Genomic DNA, 22,730 nt, shown 5'->3' on the forward strand with positions numbered 1-22,730 from the left:
TCTGAAAAATCAGAGTCCGACTCAGCGATAATGTGCAAAACATCATGTGCCGAGTGTTTTCTTTTCTGCACTCGCTTCGCTCCCTTGTGACATATCAACGCCATCTTGCCTTTGTTTACATTTCACAACTCACGCACACGCAAGGATTAGTTGCAGAGTCAACGAGTCCAGCATTTCTCCAAGCACAGAGGGAATGCCTGTGACGTGACAGTGAGTTTTGTCGCCATTAACAGCTGATTGTCACCCTCTATCTCTGATAACTGTCAAGTTTTATCTATCCATCCATTTTCCAGCCCGCGGAATCCAAACACAGGGTCACGGGGGTCTGCTGGAGCCAATTGTCAAGTTTTACCCTCGACTTATACGTGGGTTATAACAAATTTCGGAATTTTCGGTTTAAACAATACACTCGACTTATCTGCGAGATCGACTAATACGCGAGTATCTACGGTAAAATATTTACAACTTTTTCAATTTAAAAACCAATGTTGTTTAGAATCTTTACGCTCTAAACCCCTAAAGAGACATATACTTTGTAAATATTCATTCACAAAAACTCACAAAGAATCGAGAAAAGCCACCATTCATAACATGGCGCACAAGTGGGTGAAGTGATTTGCTCAAGTATATCAGACTTGCCGATGACAGTTGCTGGTCTTATTGCCGGACCATGTGAATGTACATGACTGAAAATCACTGGGCGAGTCACCTTTACCCTCTGAGTCCTGACCTTCTAGCACATCTGTGCTCACCCATTTTTGTGGCAGCCGCCATTGTGCTACCTAACAGAGCTGGTGCTCTACAAGGGTTAACAGGTACGGTGACTCTCTTACCTTTTATTTTCTTTTTTCTATTCTGTTGTGGAGCATGAAACATGACACATCAGACAGACGACCTCCTCCTCTGTTTGTGAAGTCCAAAACACTTACACTCCTCACTCCTTGTCACTGCATTGTTCTTCCGGATGAACATTCACTGCTTGTGAGCACCACTCTACCTGATTCATCTCTGCTGTCTACTTTGCTGTTAGTATCTTAACCATGCAGTTCCACATTTGCTGTTATAGTTTTAGACAGTCAGTCAGTCATCTTTCAATCCGCTATATCCTAACACAGGGTCACGAGGGTCTGCTGGAGCCAATCCCAGTCAACACAGGGCGCAAGGCAGGAACAAACCCCAGGCAGAGCGCCAACCCACCGCAGGACAGTTTTAGTTTTATTTGATTTCAGTTTTGTTCCTTTTTTAGGTGACCAGCTCAGAGCATTACCTTATGAGAATTTATTTGCCTTTAATCATTTTCACAAGTTATCTTTCACAATTCCTTCTCCGTCTATGCATGTGTGGTCCGTCCTAAATGTTGTGGCAGAAAACATATCCACAATGACAGTAAGAGAAAATGTAGCATTCAAGCCTCCATTGCTGTGTTTCTTTCTCCACCTCTATTTCTCTTTGCTCTTAATGCCGTCCTTCAATTTGCCTTCCTTATCTCTTATTTAATTACAGTAATTTAAGAGAGGAATCGCCGTAGCTGACATCGAGATGACTTCTCTCCTGATTCATTACACTGCCTGCAGCAACTCAAATGGTGCATCATTTTAATTTATTTTAGGTTATCCAGCATGTCAGTTAAGGTTCAGATTGACTTTAGCTTTGCCATTAGTTTCTTCCACAATTAGACATCCATTGTTTCAAAGATCTGGAGCCTTATAATCTCTGTCAGCAATGAGGCCTGTCTATAATGCCATTTGTGAAGTTCATTAGACCTTCTGAAAGAGAAATGTGAATCAAAAGAAGGCAACAGTGGAGTCTCAGCTAATTGGCGTTTCAAAGGGATTTTTACATTTATCAAGCAATTTAATTAAAAACTTACAAATTCATTACTCTTCATTATTCACATACTTACTTAGCCATGTCTGTTAAACCACAGAGCCGAATAATCCTCAGGCTCACCGATGCCACATCCCATCATTGGACACGTCATTACAGTTATTATGAATGAAATATTGGAGCAGTGAGGATTAGAGGAAGGCACTAAAGCAAACATCAGTGACTGAGTGATGATGGCCAGGACTCCATTTATATGATCATGAGAGTGATGATCTTAAATGAGCCGCAGGTTAAAGTTGTAAGAGTGACATGAGACACAACACCCAAGTAAATAACGGATAGTGTGGTCGAATAAGGCACTGCAAGTTCCCATGGGCGCCAACCCGGTCATCCCTGTTTAATTCAGTCACAAAAGGCAAAAAGGTCCGCTATGCACGCTGCTACAAACAACTAAAGAAAGCCGTCTGGCTGCAATAACGTCTTCTGTCACATGATAGGGAGCTCAGTTGTAAGGTGCAGCCTGTTCACAACTGAGCGCCTTCTTCTGCCAGCAGCAGCCTTTAACAACTGGAGACCAGAAGGGGCGGAGTTAACTGCTATTACTGGCTGTTTCCATGGTGCTCTGGAGGGAAGAAAAGAGGAGAAGGTTAGTGTGAGCGCCACCTCTCAACCCGGGGTGGTAGTACCTGCTTCAGATGAGCCCAGAGGGTGATCCACAGACACATATGAGTGACAATAGCAAAGACAGTAATCAAAACTAACGTTGTCAAAATGAAACTGAATGTTATCATTAAGGGTATATGGCAAAACCATACTGGAGACCCAGTTTAACAAAGTGCCAGGCCAGAAGTAGACAGTAATTTATTACCATGGAGAAGAAGACAGAAAAAAAGGATGGACTGGCATGTTACACCAGTAAAGGTGATTTCTTTTAGCACTCACTTCTACACTATGTGGCTGGGATGAGCTGAACTTACAAAGTTCATTATTGGATTGGCCATCTCACACCCTAAACTTCACAGATGCTATCAATTCAATCACTGTTTATGAGTGATATCTATACTGCAGTTCACTCTTCAGAACTCCACATAGGGACTTGCTAGACCTCAGTACAAAGATCAGGCAGGTGTCTCAGGGTCACTTGGAGGCTTACACACCTTGGTTAAAATTCATGTGCTTAGTAACAACCTGTTCATTCTTACGGTGAGGTGTACTACTTATTAGGTGTTCCCCTCAATGTATTATACCCTGTGAGAAAGTCAGTGGCAATCTGTTATGAACGTGGAGTCTCAAAAACATGTAAATCTCAAACAGTTCCCAAAATGCCCACTAGAGGGGGAAATCTCATCAAAAGTCCTGGAAAAAAGGGCCCTGTAGAATCTTTGTAATGTAAAGTATTTATTTTCAAAGGCTCTGTTATGCAGTGAAGCTCCGTGGAGCACAAAAAGGAGTTGCAAGCAAGATAATCCAAGGTGAACAAAAGTCCCGATATCGAAAAAATCCTTTAAGCACGGCAGGAGACACAAAAACCTACCAACTTCAGAGCACTCTGCCAGGAACCGTGGGAGACTTTCCGGATGGACAGTGTGGAGGGCCGTTCCTGCAGGTCATTGGCAGGTGGCCCCGCTCCCTGTGGAACCACCCACAAAACACCTGGAACATAACTGAGGCAGTTGAACTTAAACACAAGTGATGGCAAATAAAGAAAAATAAACACACTACACACTAAAGAATCAAAAACATGAATTTGAACCCCAGGTGCCAGGTAAACCTTTCTTGAAAAAATTGAAGGTTGTCCCCCTCCTATCATGTCTGATTAAATTCCACCAATGTTGCCGTACTCAGCTCAGCACCACAAATCATTGCAGAGGACGGTGAAGGAAGCTCTGAATTCCCTTCATTTAAAGGCATACATAATGCACACTGCCTTACAGAATTATTAAAGACCTTCGCCATCCTGTTCAGATGTGTTTCTTGCTGCTGTATTCGGGCCCCTTAGGAATTCCTTCTCCTCGAGTCGTGAGGATACTCGGCAGTGATAAGCGCGCGTTGTTTTGCTTGTCTTCTGCTGTCTGTTTTGTATTAGGGTCGCCAGTATGTGGGGGGCACGAAAAGAAGAATTTCATTGTCTTACGAGGCCTATAAGAAGTATTCAGTCAGCCTCAGTTTGTTTTAATTTAGACCACTTTGCAGAGATCTGCTTTCACTTTGACATTAAAGTCTTGTTCTGTTGATCAGTGTCAAAAAAGCCAAATGTAATCCACATCAAGCAACATTCAAACCTCCATAATGACACGTATGTTTGCAAATGTACTAGAGAGACAAAACTGAAATAACCCATTGATACAAGTATTCAGACTCTTTCCTCGAAGCCCCCTTGGCATCAATTATGGCTGGATTCATCTTAGGTCTGAGGCGACCAGCTCCACACACCACGATTGGGGGATTTTCTGCCGTTGTTCTCTGCAGGCCCTCTCAATCTCTCCCAGAAGGGATGGAGACCATCGTCAAGCAGTTGTTTTCATTTCTTTCCAGGAGATGTTCTATTGGGTTCAAGTAGGCTCTGGCTAAGTCACTCAAGAATATTCCCAGAATTGTCCCTTAGACACTCCAGTGTTGTCTTTGCTTTGTGCTTCGGGTCACTGTCATGTTACAGTGTGCTCTGGGGCAGGCCGTCATTGAGGATTTCTCTGTACTTTGCTCTGTTCAGGTTTCCCTCAACTCTGTCTAATCTCCCAATCTCTGCTACTGAAGAAACCACCTCACAGCACGATGCTGCCACCATCATGCTTCACTGTTGGAATGGTAATGCACAGGTGATGAGCAGTGCCTGGTTCCTTCAGAAATGACGCTAATCTTGGTTTCATCAGACCAGAGATTTGTGTTTCTCACAGTCTAAAAGTCCTTTAGGCCCAAACTCCAAGTGGACTCCCATGTGTCTTTTAGTGAGGAGATGCTTCAGTCTGGCCACTCTGTCATAAAGCCCAGATTGGTGGACTGTTGCGGTGATGGTTGTCTTTCTAGAAGTTTATTCCATCTTCAAACATTCTCTGTAGCTCTGAAACTCAGCTAAGAATCAATGGGTTCTTGGTCACTTCTCTTACCAAGGCCCTTCTCCCACAGTGGTTCAGTTTGGCCAGGTAGCCAGCATTAGGAAGAGCTGTGGTTGTTCCAAACTTCTTCCATTTAAGAAATATGAAGGCAACTGTGCTCTTGGGATTTTTCAGTGCTGCGAAAATATTTTTGTAGCCTGTCCCAGATCTGTGCCATGATACAATCCTTCCTCTAAGCTCTGCTGGCAGTTCCTCCAACCTAATGATGTGGTTTTTGCTATGATATACATTGTCAGCTGTGGGGCCTTCTATGAACAGGTGTGTGCCTTTCCTAATTGTATCCAGCCAATTAAACTGGCCAGTGGTGGACTCCAGACAAAGCATAGAAACATCTCAATGATGATCAATGTAATAGGATGCAGCTAAGCCAAGCTTCAGGTGTCATAGCAAAGGGTCTGAATACTTGTGGCCATGTAATATTTCATGTTTTTTAGCAAAGATCCTTAAATGCTGTTTTCACATTGTCATTGTGGGGTATTGAGTGTTTTTTAATGAAGGATAACATGAATTTAAAGGATTTTAGGACCTCAGCAATATAGAAAAATGTGTAAAAAGTGAAGAGTCTAAAAATGTTCTGAAGGCACCGTACACAGACAGGAACAGAGAGAAACTGTAACCAGAAGGAGAACAGAGGAGGACAGTGCCAGAAGGAAGAAGGAAGGTGCCAGGTAAACCTTTCTTGAAAATGTTGAAGGTATGCTTTCCACCCATGTTGCAGTATTCAGCTCAGGTTCAAAAATCATTGCAGAGGATGGTGAAAGCAGCTCAGACATCCCTTCATTCCCTTCCATACAGAATTATTAAAGGCCTCAGCCTTCCTGTACACAAGTTTTTGTCTTACTGCTGTATTCGGGCCCCTCAGCAACCATTAGATTCAAGAAGAGTCCTAACCCTCGAGTCATGAGGATACTCGGCAGTTTTCTTTCGGATAAGTACATGAGTGTTTCTTGTACGTATCATCTGATGTTGTATTCCTTGTCTTCTTCTTTCTGTATTGTAGGAAGGTCACAAGTCTGTAAGAGACACAAAAGCAAGAGTTTCATTGTATTACAAGACCTTAAAAATATTCAGTCAGCCTCAGTTTTAATTTTGCAGAGATCTGATTTCAGTTTGACAGTAAAGAGCCTTTTTCTTTTGATCAGTTCCAAGAAAGCTGACCACTGCCAAACCACAGACACACCCACTTCAGACCACACCAGACCACCAGCTAGATAGATAGATAGATAGACAGGGAGATAGGAAAGGCACTATAAAATAGATAGATAGATAGGAAAGGCACTATAAAATTTATAGATCTGAAGGGCGATATAAAATCAATAGATAGATAGATATGAAAGGCACTATATAATCCGTAGATAGATAGATATGAAAGGCACTATATAATTGTTAGATAGATAGATATGAAATGCAATATAAAATTGGTAGATCTGAAAGGTGCTATAAAATCAATAGACAGATAGATAGATATGAAATGCACTATAATAGATAGATAGATATGAAAGGCACTATATAATAAGTAGATACAAAATTCAACAAAAGTTCAACAAAAAACTTTGTGGCATTAGGCGTCTTGCCCTCAGGGTTACAAATAAACCCAAAAGACTCGACTTTAGCCACAGAATCAGAGAGTCAGTTTGCTCAGGAGCTCCATCCGGTGGGTCGCTTTAACCAAAAAGATGCCTCCTTCCAGGCAGCTGGGGTTCTTATGGTCAGTGAACTGGAAGGGGCAGAGCTAAGTACCCTCAATGCATGGTTTTTTGGTGCTATGGGAAAAGAAGAATAAGACCATGTTAGGAGAAGACAGCGCCCCTTCTCATCCCAGCTGGTTATTACATACCTCAGTCGAGCCCATGACGCAATCCTCCAACATGATTGATTGATTGATCAGTGTCAAAAAAGCCTGCTTCAGTGTTGCATATCCATAACATGCAAAAATGTCCAAGGTGGTGAAGACTTTTTATAGGCACTGTGTGGTAAGTTCTCGCTTTTGCACCTACCCCTTCTTATGTATGTGTCCTTATTTTCCTGGCTCATCTCAGTTACAGTGTCGACAGTGGCAGGTTCAAGAGCCTCCCAAACAGGAGTGGGAGCATGGAGCCAAATCTCATCATCACACACTATATGCACACATGATGATAAACATGATCTTGAACTTACTGTTCACCCCCAGGGGTTTAGTGTCGTTCCTACCCAATTTTGCCACAAACCACCTACACTAATTCTACATGAAGAACTGACATTTTATTTAGCTGCTTCATAATCACTAGTGTTGAGCTGATCACCATGTCCGCCTATGCTTGCATGTTCTCTGTAAAGGCCATGCCACATTTGACGACTCTTCCAGTGATTTTCAGTCATAGCCTTCATTTACATAATCTGAAGCAGTCGGAGGTAGTCGACAGCACGTTTCAGTGAATCTGATCCCTTGAATGTGACATGCCCAACAGCTCACTCCAGCTAGTGCACCACACACTCCGACAAAATCAAACAGGTTTGATCTTGTCTTTAGTCGTGGGGCGGACTCTGTGTACATGAGCTGACAACCAATGAATGATAGTGCCATTCATATAAGGCAGCAAAGAGCAATGAAGACCACGAGAACAGAAGAGACGCACATCTGTCTGATGTCTTGTGATTTATGTACCACGACAGAATGGGGAAAATATCGGGCAGAGATTGCAACCGAAATCACCATAGCTGTTAACCCTTCACACAGCACCAACTCCGTCAGGCAGCACGCTATTGGTTGTCATAAAAAGGGGCGGGCACACCTGTACTGGAAGGTCTGCAGACAGTCACTAAACTTGGCAGATTCAGCGATGTTGTGGTCTGACATACCCAATGACTAGAAGTCACGTCATGTGTCACTGGATTGAAGTGGCCTCCCTGTCCAGGTCTGTTCATACCTTTCTCCTGCAGCATTGTCTCCTGGAATAAGATAAGACTTACCTGCCGGTGACTATGAAATGGAAAAGCAGGATTGAAAATGGATGGGTGGCTGGGTTTCATTTTGATTTCCCTGTCCAATCCACCTACAAACCTAAAAGTATTTTATGCCTAAATGGAGGGTTGAGGAGCACAAGGAAGATAAATCACTGTATGTCAAACCTGCGATAAGGCCTTCCAACTACAAATTGGGTGTACAAGTCTCTTTTTGAATAAAAGCATAAGTAGTTCATATAAATCAACAGTCCAGCGTAGTACGTCTTTTCCTGGTTTTACTTTTGCTTCCAGATCTGGGCAGCAGTTCTTTATGGCCCATTGCTAAAAGTTAAATTGTTACCATGTGAACCCCAGCATCCAAGAGAGATGGGGATGAGGCAGAAAACAGAGATAATTAAGATGCCCATTCCAAAATCAATACTAAAACATCAAACCTCGAATCGATTGAGTGCTCGTGGTAGCAAACCTCAACAAGGTTATAGCTGCTGAGGCCTTGGAGGATTTATGAAGCCAACACGAGAGCAGTGAGTTGAATATAAAAAAGGAAAGCCATGTCAAGTCCTGCAGCGTGAAGTGTTATACTTGTACAATTAAAAAATAACAAAAAAATGGTATGAGGGCAGCAGTTATTATTTAAGCTTATTTATAGATTGATATAATTCAGGAGCAGCCTCAGTAAGTTAGGCCTCATTTTGAATCCTTCCAGGCGTTCATCCTATTATCTCAATCGCATATTCACAAGGAGCTAGCAGAATGGTAGACCACCATAAGGCACGTTCAGACACACTCTGACACCCCCAACCAGATCAAATGTCTAAATTGATGTTAAACGACTCGTCAATATGTGACTACAGTAAGCCAGATATACTAATTATTTACACAGCTGCCGTAGCTAAAATCATTTTTAGACCTGCCTTTGTAACTATTTGTGGCCCTCTGGCCCAACATTCTAAGATGTCAACAGCCTGTGCTGAGACTCCTGACATGTCAGCTGTATTTACAAGTTCATTGTGTCATCGACTCGACAGCTGCACGGCCCACCTCTGACACAGAACTTTGTTACCGTGCTTCGCTAATCTCTGCACTTGTCCCCTTAGGGGTCTTTCCATAATAAGACAGTGTGGTGTAATCCGCCTACAGTGGATCCAGAGTGTATTCAGGCCCTTCCACGTTTGGTACACTTTTTTTGTGTTGTAGGTTCAATTTGAAATGGATAAATCTGTCGTTTTGCCCATCAAACTACTCAGGGCCAACTTAGCAGCATCATAGGCCCCCTGGCAAAGTAGTGCGTTGGGGCCCCTGCTTTGATAGCAAAACAGAAACATCATGGGGCCTTATGCTCCTGGGCCCCCCAGCCAGTGCCCATACGTCAAGACGGGCCTGAATCTACTCCCAAAAACCCATAATGACAAATTATTATAAATCAAAAGCTAAAATCTCTCATTCATCAAAATATTCAGACCCTTCATTCAATCCTTTGTTGAAACCCCTTTGGTAGAAATCACAGATTTGAGTCTTCCCTATAGACACTTCGCACCCCCAGATGTGGGTAGCTGATCTCATTCTCCCTGGCAGATCCTCTCAAGTCCCATTAGATTGGATGGGAACTGCCATCTTCAGATCTTTCCACAGATGTTTTATAGGGTTTGAGACCCTCAAGGACGGTCAGAGACTTGTCCTGGAGCCACCCCAGCGTTTTCCTGGAAGTAACAGACTGTCACCCCAGTCTGAGGTCACAAGCACTCTGGTGTAGGTTTTCTCCAAGGGTCTCTCTGTATTTGGCAGCACTCATTCTGACCAGTCTTCCTATCCCTTCCCATAACATGATGCTGCCACCCTGAGGTTGGTATTAGGCAGGTGATGAGCATTGCCTGGTCTTTGCCAGACATGGTGCTTGGAGTTCAGCCCAAAGAGTTCAATTTTTATTTGTCAGACTAGAGAGTCTTTTCCTTCATGCTCTCAGAGGCCAAGTCGCCCATCTTATGCCTTTTTACTCAAGTCTGACATTACCATACATGCCTGATTGATGGAGTGCTGCTGAGATGCTCATTTTTCCAACAGGTTTTCCAAACTGAGTAGAGGACTTCTGAAGCCCTTTTGTAGTGATGATTGAGTTCTTGTTCACCTCCTTGACCAAGGCCCTTCTTGGACATTTGTTCAGTTTGTCCGGTCGACTCTAGAAAGAGTCCAGGAGATTCCAAACTTCTTACATATCAGAATTATTGAATCCACTGTGCTCCTGGGAACACTCAAAACTCTAGAAATGGAGTCATCCCCTTGACCTGATCTGTGCCTCGACACACTTTGCTCATGGAGGTCTACAGGGAGATCCTTGAACTTAATGGCTTGGTTTTGGTCCTGAATTGGTATGTGCCTTTCTAAATAAAGTTCTAGACATAGCCCAAGGAGAACTGAAACAAACAGGAGGAGAACCATTTGGAGAGCCACGGCAAAGGGTCTGAATACTTCTGTGAATGAGAGATTTCAATTTTTGATTTTATTTAATTTGCAAACCTTTCTTAAAACGTGCTTTCACTTTGTCATAATGTCTTACTGAGTATAGATTGATGGGCAAAAATGGGAAACGTACTCATTCAAAATGATATCTACAACACAAGAAAGTGCAGAAAGTGAGGGGGTCAGAAAACTTTCTGAATCCACTGTACAAATTCCAGTATGGGCTTTGGGGAGCCAGAGCCCGTCTCAATAGATTGGGTCCATCACAGGTCACACTAACCCACACAAGTTTAGGATGTTGGGAGGAGGAACTTGAGAACTCCGAGAAAAGCCCACACAGAGATGAAGAGAATGAGTTAACTCCATGAAGGCCTGATCACTGTGACTGTGAGGAAGCAGGGCTAAATGCTGCGTCACTGTGCCACTTTTATGGACCTAAATAACATGGGCACTTTACAAATATGCATTAAACAAAATGTGTAATAAATTCAGAGAGAAATTATACCTTATTGCTTTTTTTTTTTTCTGTTCAGGGAAGTCAGCTTTAAAAACTACACTTTCATCCAACTGAATGAAGAATTCTCTCGGGGAAAAGGACTGGATGTGGGAGCAAAGTCTTGGAAAGGAAACAACGTTCTTCTGTTTTTCTGTGATGTGGACATTTACTTCACCGCAGAGTTCCTCAACACTTGTAGACTGAACACTCAGCCAGGTGAGGGCGCTCAGGAGGCGCTGATGATGACATGCTGTGTTTTCTTTCTCAGTTCCTGGTAATTTCTGCTTGTTTCGTCTTGATGGAGTCCTGTGTGACTCTACTTTCACCTTTTGTATTCTTTATTAGGCAGACTTTATCAAATTCCGTAGACTTACTGTTTATAAGGTATTGTAGTTTAGCACTTCTCCCCACCATTCCTTCTACATGTATAAACTCAGGCAATCAGATAGAGTTAAAGGACAAGCAGGAGTTAAGTTATGACTTTAAATAATGTATTATTGATAATCGTCATAACATAATAATAATGTAAATATTGGCAACTATATACCCTGATAAATGCTAGATGTGTAGTTTTAGGCAGCACACAAACTTGTAGTTACTCAAATGTCTCTGCAAGTCATTTCTAGTCAGCTTTCTTCAGGACTGGCCACGTGCTTATCTCAATATGGCCGCCGAGTTGCGCTCCTGATTGTGTTCTCTTCATGGCTATGGTGTGAGAGAGAGAGAGAGGGAGGGGCATAGCGACCAGCTTTATACATTTCTCTCCAAATCCTTAGGCCAATCGGGCATCTTGGTACAGAATGGCTAAACCAATCCCAAACAGCCACACTTCAGACCAATGGCCGCTCACACTGCCTTTTCACACCCGCCCTCAAGTAATGGATACCATTTGTTTAGCTGAAGCTTGCCAGCTACTGGAGGCAGTTTTATGGCCTTCCTTGAGGGGTTGGTTTATAGAATGACCTGCACTGAATCCCCCCTTACCAAACCAGTCCAAGGCACCCCCTCCACCCCCAACCTTGCAATAAGGTTCACATCCTGAGTTGACTCGGGTCGGGGGGTTGGAAAGTTAGACATGAAAGTAGAACAAGCCTAATGACACCATAATATTACAATCAGGATCTCTAGATTACAAATAAAGACATACAGAACATTTATCAACTAATATAAAACTGGTAATTCATGAAAAGCGTTGGTGGACAGTAAAGTCGGTCACTTGCAAGACTTTAAACAAAGAATAAAACGTGTTCAGTGCCCCTGGCAATCATGTGGACTGGCATCTCCAGCACACGTTTTTCTTAAATCAGGTAAACCTGACATTACGAAGCACGTACTACAAGAATAAATGGCACCTCACAGTGATCTTCTGTGAATGGCCTTATTTTGTAATTATATTGCTCAATTTCTTAGCTCTGCTGTTTCACTTCTCTTAATTTGACAGTCACCAGTATGTTAAAATGCATAGAATATGGAAAATGATTATGGATGCAACAGGCGATTCTCACTTAAACATCAATAAACACTCAGAGGCTACTTTCTTCGGTCCACCAGCTCATTAACTAACGTAAATAACCAGGAGCCCCAAACAGCCAATCACAAGGCTGCCATTCAGCATATAAAAGCACGCCAGCAGAATCCAGGGGGGGTTTAGTTAGCATTGGATCAGACCTAAGAATGGGCAGTGAGCGACTGCGGTGTGATTTAGACATTGTGGTAGTCCTGCTGTCTCGGAGACAGCTGGTCTCCTGTGAGTTTGTCGCACTGAAGTCTCTAGAGTTTACAGTGAATGGGTGCAAATAAACAAGCAAATCAGAAAATGTAGTGATGGGCAGACAAAGCCTGTGAGGCCTTTGAGGCTTTTTCCTGATTGTGCCAGTAAAAGATCCGAAAGCTTTGAAATTAGTGACGTCTGGTGGACCAGAGGAGTCACAGAAGCCACGAGCTCAACAGGGCTGGCCAAGGATGTACTCATAGAAACCTGAGCTTTAAAAGCCTAAGAACACTATTAATGGGCGTTCATTTTCATCTTAGGATAGTCATGCTGTCGTTTAAATGACTCTGCATGTTAGTATTGGTGGCAGTTTTTTATTGTGAAATATTGTTTAAATGTGTTCTCCTGAAGATGTAATTTGTTGCCATTACAGCAGTCATTATGCATATTGTAGCATCGCGCCAGTGCTCACCTGTGCCGAATGCCCATGGACTGTCACTCTTTACATGGCTCTTTAGGTAGCTCGCTGTCAACTCTGTGATGGCTTGGGCAATTTTCTACACTGTGGTGGGCTGGCAACGTCACTACAAGGGTGGCCCACCAAATGAATTAAAAGGGCAGGCTCAGCTATGGGATAAAGCACGAGAAAGACCCAGTTAAGATGTGGGAGAAGGTTTAATGGTCAGATAAGATCAAAATAGAAGTTTTTGGCCAGACTTCCAATAGGTATATATGGCATAAAACTAACACTGCCCATGCCTCAAGAAACACCAGTGAAATATGGTGGTGGTAGCATCTTGCTGTGGGGATGCTTTTCATGTGCTGGGACTGGGAACACTGAGCTGAAGGAATGATGGATGGACACAAATACTGCACAATATTGCAGGAGAACTTACTCCAGTCTGCTGTGAACCTACGGCTCAGGAGATGATTCATCTTTCAACAACAACAACATTTATTTCTATAGCACATTTTCATACAAACAATGTAGCTCAAAGTGCTTTACGTGACGAACAAAGAGAAAAAAGACAAAATAAATAATTAAAATTAGGGAAGCACTAATTAACATAGAATAAAATTAAGGTCCGAAGGACAGAAAAAACAAAAAAAAACTCCAGACGGCTGGTGGAAAAAAAATAAAATCTGCAGGGGTTCTGATACCACGAGACCACCCAGCCCACACTGGGCATTCTACCTAACATCAATGACCTCAATCAGTCCTCATGGTATTCAGCATGATAATGGCCCTAAACAGAAAGGCAAAGCGACACTGGAATGTCTGATAAACAGGAAGGTGAATGTTTTGGAATGGCCAAGTCAAAGCCCTGATCTTAACTCAACTGAGAATCTGTGGCACCAACCTAGATGAGGAACCCTATAAATTCTGCCAAGAAGAATGAGAAAGAGTCGCTCCTGAACAAACTTACACACCCAACAGAATGAAGGATGTTCTTGACAAAGTATGAATGTGTAGGGCTTGGATACTTGGGCAGACAAGAACTTTGGAGATTTTCTTCTTCAGTTAAATATCTATAGAGAGTTTAGATTGACTTTGGAAATACAGTGCATCCGGAAAGTATTCACAGCGCATCACTTTTTCCACATTTTGTTATGTTACAGCCTTATTCCAAAATGGATTCAATTCATTTTTTTCCTCAGAATTCTACACACAACACCCCATAATGACAACGTGAAAAAAGTTTACTTGAGATTTTTGCAAATTTATTAAAAATAAAAAAATTGAGAAAGCACATGTACATAAGTATTCACAGCCTTTGCTATGAAGCTCAAAATTGAGCTCAGGTGCATCCTGTTTCCCCTGATCATCCTTGAGATGTTTCTGCAGCTTAATTGGAGTCCACCTGTGGTAAATTCAGTTGACTGGACATGATTTGGAAAGGCACACACCTGTCTATATAAGGTCCCACAGTTGACAGTTCATGTCAGAGCACAAACCAAGCATGAAGTCAAAGGAATTGTCTGTAGACCTCCGAGACGGGATTGTCTTGAGGCACAAATCTGGGGAAGGTTACAGAAAAATTTCTGCTGCTTTGAAGGTCCCAATGAGCACAGTGGCCTCCAGCATTCGTAAGTGGAAGAAGTTCAAAACCACCAGGACTCTTCCTAGAGCTGGCCGGCCATCTAAACTGAGCAATCGGGGGAGAAGGGCCTTAGTCGGGGAGGTGACCAAGAATCCGATGATCACTCTGTCAGAGCTCCAGAGGTCCTCTGTGGAGAAAGGAGAACCTTCCAGAAGGACAATCATCTCTGCAGCAATCCACCAATCAGGCCTGTATGGTAGAGTGGCTAGACGGAAGCCACTCCTTAGTAAAAGGCACATGGCAGCCCGCCTGGAGTTTGCCAAAAGGCACCTGAAGGACTCTCAGACCATGAGAAAGAAAATTCTCTGGTCTGATGAGACAAAGATTGAACTCTTTGGTGTGAATGCCAGGCGTCACGTTTGGAGGAAACCAGGCACCGCTCATCACCTGGCCAATACCATCCCTACAGTGAAGCATGGTGGTGGCTCCATCATGCTGTGGGGATGTTTTTCAGTGGCAGGGACTGGGAGACTAGTCAGGATAAAGGGAAAGATGACTGCAGCAATGTACAGAGACATCCTGGATGAAAACCTGTTCCAGAGCGCTCTTGACCTCAGACTGGGGCGACGGTTCATCTTTCAGCAGGACAACGACCCTAAGCACACAGCCAAGATATCAAAAGAGTGGCTTCAGGACAACTCTGTGAATGTCCTTGAGTGGCCCAGCCAGAGCCCAGACTTGAATCCGATTGAACATCTCTGGAGAGATCTTAAAATGGCTGTGCATCAACGCTTTCCATCCAACCTGATGGAGCTTGAGAGGTGCTGCAAAGAGGAATGGGCAAAACTGGCCAAGGATAGGTGTGCCAAGCTTGTGGCATCATATTCAAAAGGACTTGAGGCTGTAATTGCTGCCAAAGGTGCATCGACAAAGTATTGAGCAAAGGCTGTGAATACTTATGTACACGGGATTTCTCAGTTTTTTTATTTTTAATAAATTTGCAAAAACCTCAAGTAAACTTTTTTCACGTTGTCATTATGGGGTGTTGTGTGTAGAATTCTGAAGAAAAAAATGAATTGAATCCATTTTGGAATAAGGCTGTAACATAACAAAAGGTGGAAAAAGTGATGCGCTGTGAATACTTTCCGGATGCACTGTATGTTGTCACAGCATGAGAGTGAGATTGGGAGCCTGCACTCATACACAGCGTGTTGTCACACCCACCACAGGATCCCAAATTAGGACCGAGTGCAGTCGTGCGATGGGTGACACCTCAGCACCACACCTGATCAAATGGGATTGAACAGTGTGAGTTTTTTTACGGTGGCTGGAGTGCCAATCATGTCACCAACCCCCAAATTTCCCTTGCAAGTTGGAGGACCTGCTTGCAGTTTAACGTCATACTCGGGACGGAGCAATTAAGATCCTTGCTCAAGGGCCCAATGGGGTGGAATCCAAATACAAAGAGAGACTGGAAACCAACTGAAGGATTGATTTACAGCTCCGTCTGGCCCGGTCTGCGCACTCATCTCAAGCTATCAATGGAATGCCAGTAATTTAACTTCCGCTGTCCCTTTCAGATGAATTAAAATTTTCTTTGTACCCCCTTAAACCTGAAATCCCCGATCCCCTCATTAATGACCGCCACCTAAGCACAGGGCTTTGTGTTACTCGGTAAGCCTGATGTGCACAGGACCCTTAGGACAATGGAATCCTGCAAAGCAGCTGCTCCGGATGGAGTTTCACCCCACGCTCTCCAGACTTTGACAGATCGGATTACTGCCGGAGTCACAGATATTTTTATTCGTCCAGTGTGCCTGTGTGCTTTAAGAAATCCACCACAGCGCTGATGCCCAAGGAAGCCATTGTAACTGCTGCCTGTTGGTACTCATTCTTGGAAAGGCCACCGTGGATTCAGAAAATATTCGGCATCCTTGAATTTCTGCACACTTTATTGTGTTGTAGATTTAATTTTAATTGGATACATTTGCCAACTTTGCCCATCCGTCTACACTCAGTAACCCATAATGACAAACATGAAAACATGTCTTCCAAAGTTAAAAAATGAAAAACTGAAATCTCACATTCATAAAAGTATGCAGACCCTTTGTTGTGGTAGTCCAAATTGTGGTCAGGTGCCTCCTGTTTGCTTTATTTCTCCTTGAGATGTCTTGAGAACTTGTTTGGCGTCCTCCTGTGGCAAACTGAATTGACCGAATGATGCAGAGGAGAGGAGTCGGGTGGAGAAACAATTGTCCTAAGGAACTAAGGAGCTAGTTATTGACCACACCAAACAGCCTCTGTGTCCAGTCACTACTCATGTAGTCAATGTAGAGGTGGTGCACTCCTACAAGTACCTGGGGGTCCATATCAATGACAGGTTGGACTGTCTGCTCTCATAACACAGAGGAACTATACAAGAAAGAGCAGAGAGACTTCTTTTATTTGGGAGACTGTGCTCCTTTAATGTGTGTAGTGACATCCTTCACACCTTCTACAACTCTGTGATGGCCTGTGAGATTGTCTACACTGTGGTGTGTTGGGCTGGTAACATCACGTCAAGAGAGGCCCCACCAAATCAACAAGCTAATTAAAAGGGCAGGCTCAGTTACAGGATGCACCCCTAGAGATAGTAAAGGAGGAAAGAATTAAATCAAAAGTGAGTGCCATTATGAACAATGCTACACATCCTTTCTCTGACACACCAACACGGAGGACTTTCAGCCAATGCCATTTCTACACTGTGGTGTGGTGTGGCGTGCAGGGCTGGTAACATCACTTTCAGGAGAGGCCCACCACATCAACAAGCTTGACCTCTTGGAGGTAGTCATGGGAGAGAGAATGAAAACAACCTTGATGGCCATTGTGAACAATGCTGTACATCCTCGCTATGACACATAAACACTGGGGACTTGCAGCCAATGAGTTATTCAGCACAAGTGTGTCAAGAAACGCTATGGGGGTCCTTTATACCAACAGCAATATGCCTGCATAAGCCTCACTGGGACTGGGACTGCAAAGTCAGAAGTTTTCTTTCTTTTTAGTTTTCCTTCTTTTAGTTGGGCAGGGTTGTGGGGTCCAGTGGCTGTGGGACATCTGTTGGTGAAGAAAGATTCACTGATCTTGATTTTGCAGACGATGCTGTGATCATCACAGAGTCAGTGGATGCCCTGATTGGGGATGTCAAGAGACTGAATGAGGAGTCTGAGTGTCTGGCCTGTAATGACCTCTTGAGCACAGCCATCAGCAGTCTTGTCTGTCTGCGGAGAGAGTGTCGACCTCGTCGAGAGGTTTACTTACCTCAGCATTGGATCAGACATTAGAATTGGGAGAGCATGGGGGGTCATGAGGTCGCTGGAAAGCAGTGTGTGACACTCCTGATATCTATGCAAAAGGACAAAGATCCAAGTCTTTAGAGTCCTGGTGCTTCCTCTTTTGCTATATGGTTGCAAGTCATGGATGCTATCCAGTGACCTGAGATGAAGACTGGACTCCTTTGGTACTGTGTCTCTTCGGAGAATCCTTGGGTACCGTTGGTTTAACTTTGTGCTGAATAAGCAGTTGCTCATGGAGTCCCGAATGAGGCACATTACCTGCATTGTGAGGGAGCGTCAGTTATGGCACTACGGCCATGTGGCGTGATTTCCTGAGGGTGATGCAGCTCATAGGATCATCATTGCTGAGGACCCAAACAGCTGGACCAGGTCAAGGAGATGCCCACATTACACCTGGCTGTGGCAGACTGGACCACATGTCTGTCTGTAGGGGTGCCAAGCCACATCCCAAGCTGTTTTGACATGTAGTGAGTTCAGCAACACCCCGTACCAGTGCATGCCCCCAACCTAACCTTTTAGTAATTATGGTAAGTGTTCAGACTCTGTAGTGTTTGTGATATATTTATTTATTTATTTATTTTTTCAGCTATTGAAAAAAGGCAAGTTTCCACCTGAGAACAAGTGAAGTTCTATTTTAGGAATCTCTACAAGAATATCTCTGCATTCTCTTTTCAGAGCGAGTAATACTACTAATAATAATAATCTATATATATAATTCACTAAGTCCATGGCAAGAAAGACGCACGCAAGACAGAGCCCCGCCCACCAACTCTAAGACCATGGGATATGCACGACAGAGCCCCGCCCACCAACTCTAACCCTCCTCCCGAGTCCACCCTCGCTCTCGAGGCACGCAGCACCTCACCAAACACCGCCTCGGTCGCTTTCGTCTCTGCTACAGTCCACATGCACCTCTGAGCCACGTTGACTTTTCATTGTTCTTTTCGGTTCCGGCTGCTTTTCTATATTTAATCCACCAAATCACCCGACCACGGGATACGTACGCATGCAAGACAGAGCCCCGCCCACCAACTCTAACCCTCCTCCCGCATCATGGGGTACACACGACAGAGCCCCGCCCACCAACTCCAGCACTTACTGTCGCCGGTTGCATTAACAAGCAACCTTTGTGGCGTCACATGCATGTACTTACACTGACGACAAATATGACAGCTCTTCCTCACAAACAAGATTTCGCAAGACGGGAAAAACGGAACACCTGCAACATTACCTTCACATTGTTTTCCTTTTATTTCTGATCCCGTTCAACAACTGTGTGGCGACATCGACTTCTCAACTGTGACTCCGGAACAACTCAGTATGCGAGCTATATTAAGCGTCACCAATGAAGACTCGCTACACCTTAATGAACAGGTACTGAAACTTATCCCTACCGACGAAGTAACTTTCACCAGCCTTGACTCGATTGTCACAGATGATCTCGTACATCAACTTTCATTCCCCGAAGCATTTCTTAGCAGTCTTACTCCCACTGGCATGCCTCCGCATAAACTCAGACTTAAAATTGGTTTAGTCATCATGTTTCAGAAACCTCATGCCAGCAAGAAGTCTCTGTGATGGCACTAGACTGACTGTTACCAGCATTCGCCGCAATGTTCTGGAGTGTAAAACTATCGCAGCTGCTACCTCACAAACTGTCCTTATTCCCCAGGTATCCTTGACCCCATCAGGTTCAAATTTGCCTTTTACTTTTACACGCAGACAATTTCCTGTTAGATTGGCCTTTGCAATGACAATGAATAAGGCACAGGGACAAACTTTTACAACGATATGCCTGTATCTGTCATAACCAGTTTTCAGTCACAGACAATTGTATGTTGCTCTCTCCAGAGTTCCATCTTTTCATTCACTCACAGTCGTATCCTCAAACCAACCCCATTTGGACAACTGTGTCGTTCAGGGAGTGTTCACCCATCAATAAATAATTATGCGGCGTATGCTATGTCGCGGGTTGGCTAGTAATAATAATAATGCACACCAATCAGCTACAACATTAAAACCTCTGACAGGTGAAGTGAATCACACTGATTATCTTATTCCAATGACATCTGTCAAGGGATGGCATATTTTAGGCAGCATGTCAGTTTTTGAGGGTGATGTGTCAAAAGAAGTAAAATGGGCAAGCGTAAGGATTTGAGCGACTTTGACAAGGGCCAGATTGTGATGGTTAGATGACTGGGTCTCCAAAACATCTCCAAAACAATAGATCTTTGGGGTGTTCTTGGTATGCATTGGTTAATACCTACTAAAGTGGTTCAAGGAGGGACAACCAATAAACCACTGGGTTCCCAATTCTCATTGATGCATGTAGGGAGCGAAGACTAGCCCGTCTGGTCTGATGCTGGCCATGGCAGAAAGGTGTCAGAACACACAGTGCATTGCAGCTTGCTGAATATGGAGCTGCATAGCTGCAGACTGGTCAGAGTGCCCATGCTGACCCCTGTCTACCACCGAACGTGCCTACATTGGGCATGTGAGCATCAGAACTGCACCATGTAGTAATGGAAGAAGGTGGCCTGGTCTGATGAATCACGTTTTCTTTTAGATGATGTGGATGGCTGGGTGGGTGTGTGTCATTTATCTGGGGAAGAGATGGCAGCAGGACGCACTATGGGAAGAAGGCAAGCCAGCGGAGGCAATGTGATGCTCTAGGCAATGTTCTGCTGGGAGACCTTGGGTCTTGGCATTCTGTTTCCCTTGGGACCTCTTTCAGGATGATAATGTGCCCTGCCACCCTGCAAAAATTATTCAGGAATGGTCTGAGGAACATGACAAAGAGTTCAAGATGTTGACTTGACCACCAAATTCTCCAGATCTCAATCTGATAAAGCATCTGTGGGATGTGCTGGAAAAACAAGTCCAAACCCTCATAACTTACAGGACTTAAAGGAATGTGCTGCCAACGTCTTGGCACCAGATAGCACAGGACTCCTTCAGAGGTCTTGTGGAGTCCATACCTCAATGGGTCAGAGGTGTTTTGGCGGCACAAGGGGGTCCTACACAGTATTAGGCAGGTGGTTTTAGGGAATCCATTCCCGGACGGGTGTATCCATTCCCGGGAATTTGGGAATCTTGCATGTCCTTCCCGGGAATCCCGGGGTCCCGGGAATGACACAGTGCACGGGCATCTCACATGTGAACGGTTTTAGAGCGAGCGACACTTATTTTTAATAAAACTACTGCAATATGTTGACATCAATAAAAGACGAACCTTACAAGCAGCTCATGCTGTCATATAAGTACATGTATCTAGTTAGTTGCGGTAATAAGAGCGTAGAAAGCACAACGTGTCCAGCGTGCGGTCGTTCAGGCGAGAGCGCACCTTCGTGCAGAATACGCCAGCCGCTGAGAAAGCACGCTGTGCCTCTACTGAAGTAGGCGGCACAGTCATCGGATACTGATACATGTGTTCTAAACAGCGGCCGCGCTTGCCGTTGCTCTGAAACACTGCCATTTCAGCTTTTACTGATGCATCCTGATGACAAGTTTCTTAGCACAGATAATGCGGATGCAGCAGACTGACGCATTGCAATTTCAAGTTGCTGTTCAAAGCTGTCAACAGCACAGACGTCAATGAACTCTGCCCCGTCCCGGCATTCGTGAGCTGCAGAGTGCAAACACCTCCCAGTCCACTGTGCTCAGTCTTAGTGGGGGCCGGGAGACGGACTGCTGCTGGTCAGTTGTTGACTGAATTAATCGGCAACACACTACACCGTGGGGCAAAATACCGTGCCACTTAATTATTTTCAACTATAAGTCTGTTATTTCTTGAACGATTTTTACACTTTTACACGCTATATATGCGAACTTGGCTGTTCCCGTTTTCCCGGGAATTACAGCCGTTTCATTCCTGGGAATGAAAAATATCCAGCCTAGGCGGTTTTAATGTTGTGGCTGATCGGTGTATATAGTGAATATCCTACTGTAATATCTAGCAGATAACCGTACATAGCAAATGTAAAAATAACAAACAGCATACCACTGTCACTGATGAATTTGTCAATAAGTCCTTAGTGTTGGAACATTCCCTGTCAAAGGCTAATTTCTCTAAATGACAATCGAAGTGCGCTTCTTTCTTTAAGCACCTGTGATCCATTTTAATGAATCGGTGGTCGTCCGGCACTCAGCTGCAGTCTTAAATTGCCCCTTGACATTTATTTATGGTCGAAGTCTCTCACAGAATGCCCACAGCGACAGCTAATCCGCACTGCAGATGGTCCCTTTACAGTGGTATCCCCGTGGCGAGGACTATACTTGGCACATATTCATATTCTTGAAGCTGTAGGTGTGCGCCTTCTATTGTTTGCTGGCAGCCCGCTGTTTTTTAAAAGCCCACGTGACTACCGTCAAGTCATTTCTCTGGAGACGCATTGGGTGGTGGGATTATCACGCCGTTGGCTTTATTAAGGTGTTAATATCTTGATCTGACAAGCATACCATTATAATTAAATGCATTATGTTTCCCAAAAGTGTATTTATTTGATTTTTTGACAGTGATATAATTAATCTTTCTTTATTTCTTTTAGGGAAAAAGGTTTTCTACCCAGTCCTTTTCAGCCTGTATAATCCAGCTTTAATCTACGGGCCATCATGATCCAGCACCGTCTATAGAACAGCAACTGGTATGTCTTTATTTTTTATTGGAATTGAATTATGGCTTCTTTGTATGTGTGGTAAGTCAGCCCCCGGACACAGACAGACAGACACTGAATGTCCAAAACAGACACGTTTATTTGCGATAAGTCCTTTAACACCACCCGACACAATGCTTTACTCGACCCAAAC

General features: G+C 43.9%; 1 protein-coding gene across 4 annotated transcripts in view; it reads left to right on the top strand.

The window, feature by feature from the left end:
• Window positions 1-22,730, top strand: part of csgalnact1a (chondroitin sulfate N-acetylgalactosaminyltransferase 1a) — a 448,394-nt gene that overhangs the window by 389,222 nt on the left and 36,442 nt on the right. Inside the window, exon 7 of one of the 4 annotated variants that reach the window (XM_028802607.2) lies at window positions 10,874-11,052. The exons of the other annotated variants lie outside the window; for them this stretch is intronic. Within the exon in view, the coding sequence (XP_028658440.1) occupies window positions 10,874-11,052 (179 nt within the window). The remainder of the gene's footprint in view (window positions 1-10,873; window positions 11,053-22,730) is intronic. 4 annotated transcript variants of the gene reach the window in all.

Source organism: Erpetoichthys calabaricus, chromosome 5 (genome assembly GCF_900747795.2).
Source record: "Erpetoichthys calabaricus chromosome 5, fErpCal1.3, whole genome shotgun sequence".
NCBI classification, from domain to species: domain Eukaryota; kingdom Metazoa; phylum Chordata; class Cladistia; order Polypteriformes; family Polypteridae; genus Erpetoichthys; species Erpetoichthys calabaricus.